General features: G+C 41.0%; 1 protein-coding gene across 2 annotated transcripts; it reads right to left on the reverse strand.

Annotated features, from left to right (window-relative positions):
* Window positions 1-1,259: 1,259 nt before the first annotated feature.
* LOC127532137 (zinc finger protein OZF-like) lies at window positions 1,260-8,518 on the reverse strand. 2 transcript variants are annotated; one of them, XM_051943167.1, is made up of 4 exons: window positions 8,193-8,518; window positions 4,687-4,788; window positions 2,250-3,698; window positions 1,260-2,027 (listed from the first exon to the last, which is right to left on the reverse strand). In XM_051943167.1, the coding sequence occupies exons 2-4, from the start codon at window positions 4,702-4,704 to the stop codon at window positions 1,875-1,877; spliced, it is 1,620 nt and encodes a 539-aa protein (XP_051799127.1). In that variant the 5' UTR covers window positions 4,705-4,788; window positions 8,193-8,518; the 3' UTR covers window positions 1,260-1,874. The 2 variants fall into 2 exon arrangements, with proteins under 2 accessions (XP_051799127.1, XP_051799193.1); XM_051943233.1 differs by having other exon boundaries at window positions 1,260-2,024; window positions 8,193-8,509.
* Between the last annotated feature and the right edge of the window lie 3,113 nt (window positions 8,519-11,631).

Consider the following 11,631-nt stretch of genomic DNA (forward strand, 5'->3'; position numbering starts at 1 on the left):
AAAAATATGTGTAAAGAATTGCAGGGTCACCTGAACATCAGAGATCTCTGCTCTAAAATGAAAAAAATCATTTGCTACATTGTCCAAAAAGTGTTGCTCATTAAAGAGCCTAAAATTTCTCTTTAAAACTGTTTTTGAATTTATTTTTTCAAATCTGGCATTTCTCACACAAGCTGTAGGACAGTAATCACTTATTCCCAGCTCAGAAAGTTCACAGCTCACAATTTTATAAACTTTGTTAGAAAGCACGAGGTCGATTAAAGTAGATTTTAAACTGTCTTTTAGAATGGGTCTAGTGGGCTCAATTATGATCTGAGTTCAGTTCAGGTTAAAGCAACATACCTTTAATTTTTCTGTGTTGTTTCGTCAGTTCAATTTAAAATCACCCATAACAAGCATTTCAGAATCCTCATACACTGAAATTAATTTTGCTAGAGAGTCAATGGACTCTGAATCAGCGGATGGGGGTCTATATAGATACTTATTCTCACCAGTGGAGATGGCTCCAGCTGTATTTGCAGGGCAATAAATTGAAAACATTTAGGCTTGGTGACTGAATGGAAAACAGACACTGACAACCCAGATTTTGCAGAGACTGCTACTCCACCTCCTCTCCCAGCTCCATCCACTCTAAACAAAGTGTAGCCTTCTAAAGCTCCATCACAATCTTTCGTGCTTTTCTTCAAGCATGTTTCACTCAAAACTAAGATGTCAGGATTCGTTTGTAGCATTAAAACTCTGACTCCGGCTTGTGGCGGAGACGGCCCGAATATTCAGATCATTTCGTCTGGTCTCCCGGGTCCAAATTTTGCCTTCGTTTTGTCTTCAGTTAAACTGAAGAATTCCCAAACAGCGGAGGTCTTCAGCATCTTGTCTTCTGTTTATGCAACGAAATGAAGCGTGACATCAGAGTCGGCAGCCACCTGTGATAACAAACATGAATGGAGGAGCCAAGATGAGCTGAACATGACGGGATGAGCTGAAGTGGGCTGAAGGCGAAGGGAAGAGACGAGCTCCGAATATTTTCATCTGGGGGGAGGAGGGGGTGATCACAGAGACAGATGTGTACATGTTTATGTGATTACAGGACGGGATGAGCCCATGTGGGCCGAAGGCAGAGGGAAGACTGTAACGCCGCATATTCTTTCCGCCCGATTTGCCTGATTCGTTTGTTTGGTTGACTGGTCTGTTGTTCGTTACAGCATTTCATGTACTGCGCAAAAACTTTACGCTAAAGAACCAGAGGATGTGAGTTTAAATGAAGCAACCAAAGTAAAATTTAATGAATAAGCATTTAAAACAATCGAACAAGACAACACTTAACAGTGCAGAAGCTACAATTTTTTTTTTTTAAAAACAAAGTAAGTTCATGGTGTTGAAGCTCAAACCAGGATTTTCAGCCTGCTCCCAACAACAGTGCACCAAAGTATAAAGAGAAAGTCAAAGCAAAGAACCTTCTTCAGTTGACTTCAGAGTCTCCACGTCTTCTGCTGAACTCTAGTCCAAATTTAATAAGAACTTTTCTCCACAGAGTCTCTCTTTGTCTCCCATAAAGCTTTGACTGGTGAAAAACAGACAACAGTTGTATGAACAGTCTCTCCCATCTCAGCTGCTGAAGCTTGGAACTCCTTCAGAGGAGTATTAGGTGTCTCTGTGACCTCTCTCACATCTTTTGTCCTTGGTCACTCATTCTTAATGGATTAAAAGCAACAACAGTTGAAAAACTTCTAAGTAGGGTGAATACTCTGTACAAGCACTGTACTTGCTGATCTGTTATTTTTACTTTGTAGCAGAAATTAAGGAAACTTCATCAGAAACTAGAAATAGAGAGATGAATAAAACATGATCGATCAAGTGCAACATTGACCAAGACACTAAACAAGAGATGGCATCTGAATTCTGTGGAGCCTGATCTCAAGGACTTTAAGTTTGTGGACCACTTCAGGAACTTGTACTGAACCCAGCATGGGGAAATCTTCTTGGCAGGTGTTCACTTTGTGTCCAGTGTGCATATCTGTGCCGCTCTGCTTGGAAAACAGACACACAAAACAAAGTAAGTCAAGGTTTCCTGCAGCATTGAACAACTGATGCCTTGCCTGAAATACAGAGCACTAGTTGAAACCTGGCCCAGATTTCTGTGTCAAGTCTGGCCACACTTGTTCAAAACACTATCACACTAAAATTCACAATATCCAAAATATCCAATGCAGAATAGTGTGTACACTGTTGCTGAAACAACCTTTACATACCTTACTATGATGTTGATTGAATGCTTGCTTTCTGGTGTGGATCTGCTGGTGTTGTTTCAGGGAAGCCAAAGTTCTAAAAGTCTTAATACACTCGTCACATCTGTAGGGTCTGTCCCCAGCGTGGTCACATTGGTGAGTGACTCCAGTGTTGTTGAAGCCTTTTCCATACTGGTCATTGCGGTACGGTTTAACCCTGGTGTGGGTAACTGCATGAGCTTCTAAGTGTGAGAACTTTACAAATAGTTTTCCACAGTGATCACATACGTACACATCTTGTCCAGTGTGGATGCGTTGGTGACATTTTAGGCTCTCTTGGCGCTTGAAAGTTTTTTCACAGTAGTCACAGTGGTACAGCTGTCTACCAGAATGGGGGCATTGATGGATCAATGACTGTTCATGTTGAGAAACAGCTTTCACACACTGATCACAGTTGAATGGTTCACCTCTACTGTGGATGACTTGGTGTCTTGTTAAATAACCCTTAGTAGTAAAAGTCTTCCCACACTGATCACATCTGTATGGTCTAACTTCACTGTGAATGAGTTGATGGGTTCTTAGGGTGGCCATCTGAGTATAAGTCTTCCCACACTGATCACAGATGAATGGTCTCACTCCACTGTGAATGAGTTGATGGCGTGCTAAACTAACCTTGGAAATAAAAGTCTTCCCACACTGATCACATCTGAATGGTCTAACTCCACTGTGAATGAGTTGATGTTCTGTTAATGTCTTCTTGTGATTAAAAGTCTTTCCACACTCATCACAGCTGAATGGTCTAACTCCACTGTGAATGACTTGATGGTTTCTTAGGGTGGCCATCTGAGTAAAAGTCTTTCCACACTGATCACAGATGAATGGTCTAACTCCACTGTGAATGACTTGATGGCTTGTTAAATGACCCTTGAAAGTAAATGTCTTCCCACACTCATCACAGCGGAATGGTCTAACTCCACTGTGAATGAGTTGATGTTCTGTTAATTTCCTCTTGTGAGTATAAGTCTTCCCACACTGATCACAGCTGAATGGTCTAACTCCACTGTGAATGACTCGATGAATTCTTAGGTTGGCCATCTGAGTAAAAGTCTTCCCACACTGATCACAGCTAAATGGCCTGACTCCACTGTGAATGAGTTGATGGGTTGCTAAATTAAACTTAGAAGTAAATGTCTTCCCACACTGATCACAGATGAATGGTCTAACTCCGCTGTGAATGAGTTGATGGGCTGTTAGATTACCCTTGGAAGTAAAATTCTTCCCACACTGATCACAGCTGAACGGCTTTTCCGCAATGTGAATACGCTGGTGAATTCTTAACTTTGTCGCTGTGATAAAAGTCTTGTCACATTGCTCACAACTGAGTGATTCATCTCTCTTTGTTGTTGTTGTTGGGGAACCGTTGTTTTCCTCCGCAGATTTCTGATGTCTCACTCCATTGCTGTTTTCACGTTTCTGTAGCAACAAAGACACAAACAGATGCAGTGATTTAAAAGCAATTGTGAAACAAGAAAAGTAATCAGAGAGAGCAGTCCTTCGTCATGGTTGCTCAGTCGTACCATTTCTGACGGATGAAATTTTTTTGGGGCATTTTTCAGCTTTATTCAATAGGTGCCGTGACAGACAGTATAGGAGCAGCAAAGGGCCGCAAGCGAGAATTGAACCCGGGCCGATGGGTTGGGGAAGCCCCTGTATATGCGTTGCACGCTTAACCCACTGAGCTGTCCGGGGGCCCACGGATGAAATTGATGTGTTGTGCATGTGTGCATTATGTACGGACACCAAATCGTGTGACGTAAATGTAGCTGATGGCAGGAATTGATGGGCCTCGGAAACCCCCTCACAATTTAATAAACTGTTCTTTGGATGGTTTTTGACGGATAAGTCCCAATAAGGGACTCTCTTTCCTGATTCTGGCATTTAGCAAATAGAGATCATTTTGGCAATCCTAAATGACCTAAAACAGGAGAAGCATCATTTGATTTAATGTCAGACATTGTTGAAAAAAACAAAAACAAGACCATGTGTCATTTTATACAGTGTAAGTAAACTTCTGGTTTCAAATGTCTGAATTTCTTGACAAGGAAAAAGGCCTGCAAACTTACAATGCCCAAAAGTATCATTCTCTACCAAAGAAAACACTCATCCTTTCCTTCCTCAACAACTGGCTTGAAAAACAAGACTTTTCCCCGCGTTACTTATCTACATCCCCATGCAACACATTTGCGGAATGTTTCACTCGTAGTCAGTTTGGCCTTAAACAATAAATAAACAACTTCCTAGCTTTCCACCATTTCATCCTCAGTTTAGCTGCCTCTGCAGAGCTATATCTCTCCAGCCAACCTTACCTGGATTTGGTTGGATCATCTATCCAACTGGAGCAACTTTAGACATTCCAAACAATAAATTAACAATGACGATATTACAGTGATATGTTTCTTACTTTTTGTGAAGAATCCATTTTTCCTCCGTTGTTGAGCTCAGACAAAATAGTTGACAACGTTCGTCTGCTCCTCCGTCAGACTCTCCTCTTCCTGCCAATCACCTGTGACATCAAACAGATCTTAATTAGGATACCACTCTCTACACAAGGGTCGCAGTGTGCTATACGTTCATCAGCCCATGCAGAGGACACATTTCTACTCAATAGACTTCTAGCTCTTTTCAATTTCACCTAAAACTCACACAAATCAGCTTGCACAGAAAACTGACATGAAAAAAGGAGAATAAAGAGAATATAAAAATTCTACTGCAGGTGATTCAAGACAGAAATGCTGCTAGAAAACAGGTAATGCTGGAAATAAGTGTATGAATTTTCCTGCTCAGTGACCTTCAGTAAAGCCACTGATTTCTAATGTGACTGCTGTACATCAGAGCTCTGAAACTTTAAACTTCATTTATATACACGTGATATTGAAGAAGTGCAATGAAGGAGATGTGGAAATCTCTTATCTTTCTTGGGACGAATAAAAGTGGAATTAGTGTTACTGACTAAATATTCTCTCAGATAAATACCAACAGAATAATCCATTTTCTAATCTGTGTTCCATCAACTGCAGCACCAGCAGTGTAAACAGACTGGGAAGCAAATCAGGAACAAGGATAAAAACATACTGATGGTTTCTCTGCATCACCAACTGAATGCATGTAGGTTCCCATGGAAACACAACTCAGACAGTGTGTGACACGGTAACTGCATGGCTTCATTCAATGGGACAACTAACATACAGCTCACAGTGATCGAGCTGTGCACCATCTGTTACCATGGTGATCTACCAACCGTCATGATGCTCCAAACTCTCCCTTCCAGATCAACATACCTGCTCACACATTAGTCTGTTTCCTAGTTCAGCCATCAGAGCAGCAGGAGACACATTAACTGCTTCATATAAACACTGGAAAAACACTCTGATGATAATGTTGAAGTTCAAATAGACTAAAAAATTAAGTTGTCATGGAAAGTCCCATCTGTGAACATATTAACAACAAAAAAATGATGTTTGAACCATATGTAGCTGCATGTCACAATAAAAACCACTAACGATATGTTTTAATATGAAATACTTCTACACAAACATGAAAAACAAGTTATTTTCATTTAACTGTGTAGCGTGACTACTAAAGTAGTTACACACGTGGACAAAATTGTTGGTACCCCTCAGTTAAAGAAGGAAAAACCCACAATTCTCACTGAAATCACTTGAAACTCACAAAAGTAACAATAAATAAAAATTTATTGAAAATTAAATAATCAAAATCAGCCATCACTTTTGAATTGTTGATTAACATAATTATTTAAAAAAACAAACTAATGAAATAGGGCTGGACAAAAATGATGGTACCCATAACTTAATATTTTGTTGCACAACCTTTTGAGGCAATCACTGCAATTAAACGATTTCTGTATTTGTCAATGAGCGTTCTGCAGCTGTCAACAGGTATTTTGGCCCACTCCTCATGAGCAAACAGCTCCAGTTGTCTCAGGTTTGATGGGTGTCTTCTCCAAATGGCATGTTTCAGCTCCTTCCACATATGTTCAATGGGATTCAGATCTGGGCTCATAGAAGGCCACTTTAGAATAGTCCAACGCTTTTCTCTCAGCCATTCTTGGGTGTTTTTGGCTGTGTGTTTTGGATCGTTGTCCTGTTGGAAGACCCATGACCTGCGACTGAGACCAAGCTTTCTGACACCAGGCAGCACATTTCTCTCCAGAATGCCTTGATAGTCTTCAGATTTCATCGTACCTTGCACACTTTCAAGACACCCTGTGCCAGATGCAGCAAAGCAGCCCCAAAACATTACTGAGCCTCCTCCATGTTTCACCGTAGGGACAGTGTTCTTTTCTTCGTATGCTTGGTTTTTGAGTCTATGAACATAGAGTTGATGTGCCTTACCAAAAAACTCCAGTTTGGTCTCATCTTTCCAAAGGACATTCTCCCAGAAGCTTTGTGGCTTGTCAACATGCATTTTTGCAAATTCCAGTCTGGCTTTTTTATGAGTTTTTTCAGCAGTGGTGTCCTCCTTGGTCGTCTCCCATGAAGTCCACTTTGGCTCAAACAACGACGAATGGTGCGATCTGACACTGATGTACCTTGGCCTTGGAGTTCACCTTTAATTTCTTTGGAGGTTGCTCTGGGCTCTTTGGATACAATTCCAACGATCCGTCTCTTCAATTTGTCATCAATTTTCCTCTTGCGGCCACGTCCAGGGAGGTTGGCTACTGTCCCGTGGGTCTTGAACTTCTGAATAATATGAGCCACTGTTGTCACAGGAACTTCAAGCTGTTTAGAGATGGTCTTATAGCCTTTACCTTTAAGATGTTTGTCTATCATTTTTTTTCGGCTGTCCTGGGACAATTCTCTCCTTCGCTTTCTGTTGTCCATGTTCAGTGTGGTACACACCTTTTCACCAAACAGCAGGGTGACTACTTGTCTCCCTTTAAATAGGCAGACTGACTGATTATGAGTTTGGAAACACCTGTGATGTCAATTAAATGACACACCTGAGTTAATCATGTCACTCTGGTCAAATAGTTTTCAATCTTTTATAGAGGTACCATCATTTTTGTCCAGGCCTGTTTCATTAGTTTGTTTTTTTAAATAATTATGTTAATCAACAATTCAAAAGTAATGGCTGTTTTTGATTATTTAATTTTCAATACATTTTTATTTATTGTTACTTTTGTGAGTTTCAAGTGATTTCAGTGAGAATTGTGGGTTTTTCCTTCTTTAACTGAGGGGTACCAACAATTTTGTCCACATGTGTAAGTTACACTTGTTATTAAAAGTGCACCATCCTCAGTTTGTCTGAGGAAATTAGCAGTTTAAACCAAGTCTCAAAGACTTTGATTAAAATGATCAGTCTGATATCTAGAAGTCCAGAATCAGGTTAACCGGCTAAAGGAAGAGGATTATGGTGAAAGGAGGGTAGATGGTGAACTGAGTTATGATGGATACGTTTAGGAGTGAATCCATTTGGTACCTGGTCGCAAACTTGTGCGTATGCAAGGGTTAGGGTTAGGGATGACAATTCAGCAACTGCCAGTGGTTTATAAATCCATGTTTGATCACCATAAATAAATAATAAAACACTGATTTTACATTCACTCAATACACACAAGTTTACATCCGCACGAGTTTGCATAGGCACGAGTTGACCAGTATCCATCCATTTAACTATCATCAAGTTATTACAACATCTACCCAATCACTGCACATGTGTAGGTAAATTACGAGCATCACCTCAGTTCACTGAGAAAATGATCATTTTAGATTAAATCTCAAAGAGGCTTTAATGTAAATGAAGCTGATCAGTCGGTGAGCTGAAAGTCTTTAGTTACTGAACTGACCTCAGCTCCCACACAAAGAAAGACACCAAACCGTGAATTGGTTGAAGACAGTTGGCGAAGCTGTGGGTGAAAATGTTGAGAGGTTGTGAGTGTGAACCTACCAGAAGATGTGTGAGAAGAACAGAAGATGTCCCTCCAGATGCCGGAGAAGACCTCGAAGCGGACGGACTGTGTTTGCTGGAAGCGGCTCGGCAGCAGCTCGCAGTCCGTCTTCACCCGTTTCCGGCACAAATTCACGTCGCCGCTTCTCAAATTCTCCCTCACAGACTTTTAGGCTGCTTCTGTCGGCGACCACGTGTTATTTTCGTCGCTAGTGTCAACAAAACAAGGCTCCGGTACGACCGTCGACAGTTTAATGCGTCGTCAGCAGCCGACGTCTGCGTCGGGGGCTCTTCCCATGGCGTTTCATATCTATGGTGGGGGCTCGCTCGACATGAGCCGCACATGCGCAGAAACGATCATTGCAAAACGACATGGATTAAAGTGGACACAGTTCACCCCACAGATATATACAAACAGTTCACCCCCCATGAGGGGGTCTCCATGCCCTCACGCCGCCTGGGCAAGCTAGTGGTCCCATTTGGACAGTATGTGAATGCCCCATTCTGCTGGCTTGTGGTAAATGATGTGGGCTACATGACATAGTTAAGATAAATTATTTATTTCCATTGTAGGCTATGAATGTAACACATAATGCTGTCATGCTTCAAATAGATTACCTGTAAAACTCTTCCTGTTTCCAGTGTTCATGACTCGACTTCTTTACTTATCACAGTTGCAGTGACAATAATGATGACTGTACTAAGAATGGAATAGAAAAGATCTTTATTGTCACTGTTACAGAAAACAATGAAAATCAGTTTAGTACTCTCTGTATACACACGTGGACAAAATTGTTGGTACCCCTCAGTTAAAGAAGGAAAAACCCACAATTCTCACTGAAATCACTTGAAACTCACAAAAGTAACAATAAATAAAAATGTATTGAAAATTAAATAATCAAAAACAGCCATTACTTTTGAATTGTTGATTAACATAATTATTTAAAAAAACAAACTAATGAAACAGGCCTGGACAAAAATGATGATACCTCTATAAAAGATTGAAAACTATTTGACCAGAGTGACATGATTAACTCAGGTGTGTCATTTAATTGACATCACAGGTGTTTCCAAACTCATAATCAGTCAGTCTGCCTATTTAAAGGGAGACAAGTAGGCACCCTGCTGTTTGGTGAAAAGGTGTGTACCACACTGAACATGGACAACAGAAAGCGAAGGAGAGAATTGTCCCAGGACATCCGAAAAAAAATGATAGACAAACATCTTAAAGGTAAAGGCTATAAGACCATCTCTAAACAGCTTGAAGTTCCTGTGACAACAGTGGCTCATATTATTCAGAAGTTCAAGACCCACGGGACAGTAGCCAACCTCCCTGGACGTGGCCGCAAGAGGAAAATTGATGACAAATTGAAGAGACGGATCGTTGGAATTGTATCCAAAGAGCCCAGAGCAACCTCCAAAGAAATTAAAGGTGAACTCCAAGGCCAAGGTACATCAGTGTCAGATCGCACCATTCGTCGTTGTTTGAGCCAAAGTGGACTTCATGGGAGACGACCAAGGAGGACACCACTGCTGAAAAAAACTCATAAAAAAGCCAGACTGGAATTTGCAAAAATGCATGTTGACAAGCCACAAAGCTTCTGGGAGAATGTCCTTTGGACAGATGAGACCAAACTGGAGCTTTTTGGTAAGGCACATCAACTCTATGTTCATAGACTCAAAAACCAAGCATACGAAGAAAAGAACACTGTCCCTACGGTGAAACATGGAGGAGGCTCAGTAATGTTTTGGGGCTGCTTTGCTGCATCTGGCACAGGGTGTCTTGAAAGTGTGCAAGGTACGATGAAATCTGAAGACTATCAAGGCATTCTGGAGAGAAATGTGCTGCCTGGTGTCAGAAAGCTTGGTCTCAGTCGCAGGTCATGGGTCTTCCAACAGGACAACGATCCAAAACACACAGCCAAAAACACCCAAGAATGGCTGAGAGAAAAGCGTTGGACTATTCTAAAGTGGCCTTCTATGAGCCCAGATCTGAATCCCATTGAACATATGTGGAAGGAGCTGAAACATGCCATTTGGAGAAGACACCCATCAAACCTGAGACAACTGGAGCTGTTTGCTCATGAGGAGTGAGCCAAAATACCTGTTGACAGCTGCAGAACGCTCATTGACAAATACAGAAATCGTTTAATTGCAGTGATTGCCTCAAAAGGTTGTGCAACAAAATATTAAGTTATGGGTACCATCATTTTTGTCCAGCCCTATTTCATTAGTTTGTTTTTTTTTAAATAATTATGTTAATCAACAATTCAAAAGTGATGGCTGATTTTGATTATTTAATTTTCAATAAATTTTTATTTATTGTTACTTTTGTGAGTTTCAAGTGATTTCAGTGAGAATTGTGGGTTTTTCCTTCTTTAACTGAGGGGTACCAACAATTTTGTCCACGTGTGTAGCAGCATTAAAAATAAACTATGTAACACACTCTAAAATATATATACAACATAACAGCAAATATACAGTATGGAAAAGGTTTGTGATTAGAGACCTGCTCTACACATGATTATTGAACATGAATAAGCTATTAATTATTACTATGATTACAGCATACTTGACAGGCACAGAGCAGAGGTCAGAGATCTGCAAAGAAAAGGAGAAATAGGGAACAAGTGGATCAAAGACTACCTGGCTGAGTATGCAGAGAGTTTCCCCCAGGTCTCCATGATCCTCAAGGCCAACACTGACCAGTGTGTCTATGGTCAGGAAGGGTTTGAGACTCGAACCTTTCAAGAGATATGGGAACTCTACAGCCAGTACACCACCCAGAAGAACAGGTCAGAGCAGTTCATCTCTGAGCCGAGAGAGAGGATACTGAAGGCATCCAGTTCTGTGAGGAGGTGGTTGAACACGCCCGTGACCCGTATCACAAGCGTGCATGTTGACATGAAACGTGTGCTCTCAATTTGTGGAAATGGACCTTTCTTCATGATGTCATGAAAATGAGCCAGTGAGGGGTGTTGTTGTTGATGGACCGTTTTTGGCGCCCTTGTTGTTGCCTGTCTTATTAAGAGGGATGAAATGGTTCCAGTCAAAGAGGACTGATGCCCCACTGTACTGAAATTATTCCAGTCTAGCACTGGGTGTCCATGCCAGAATTGCTGTGGAATTAATCTCTGCTAACAGTGCAGATAAAAAGATTCCGGCAATATATTAATGACAAGGAGCAAGTAAGTGTTATGACAAAGGAAGAGCACAACTGGAAAGTTTTTCAAAATAACAATATTTTAATCACTGTAACAAATTGTTTTTGTTTGCTGTTGGTAAGTAAAAACTGATGATGTAATGTAACTGATCTAAATATTTACAATGCATTTGTTGATCAGGGGCGACATGGATCAGTGGGTAGAGTGGCCGTCTTGTAACTGGAGGGTTACTGGTTCGATCCTCGGCCTGTCGTGCTCATGTCGAGGTGTCCCTG

This window comes from Acanthochromis polyacanthus, chromosome 1, assembly GCF_021347895.1.
Source record: "Acanthochromis polyacanthus isolate Apoly-LR-REF ecotype Palm Island chromosome 1, KAUST_Apoly_ChrSc, whole genome shotgun sequence".
NCBI lineage: Eukaryota > Metazoa > Chordata > Actinopteri > Pomacentridae > Acanthochromis > Acanthochromis polyacanthus.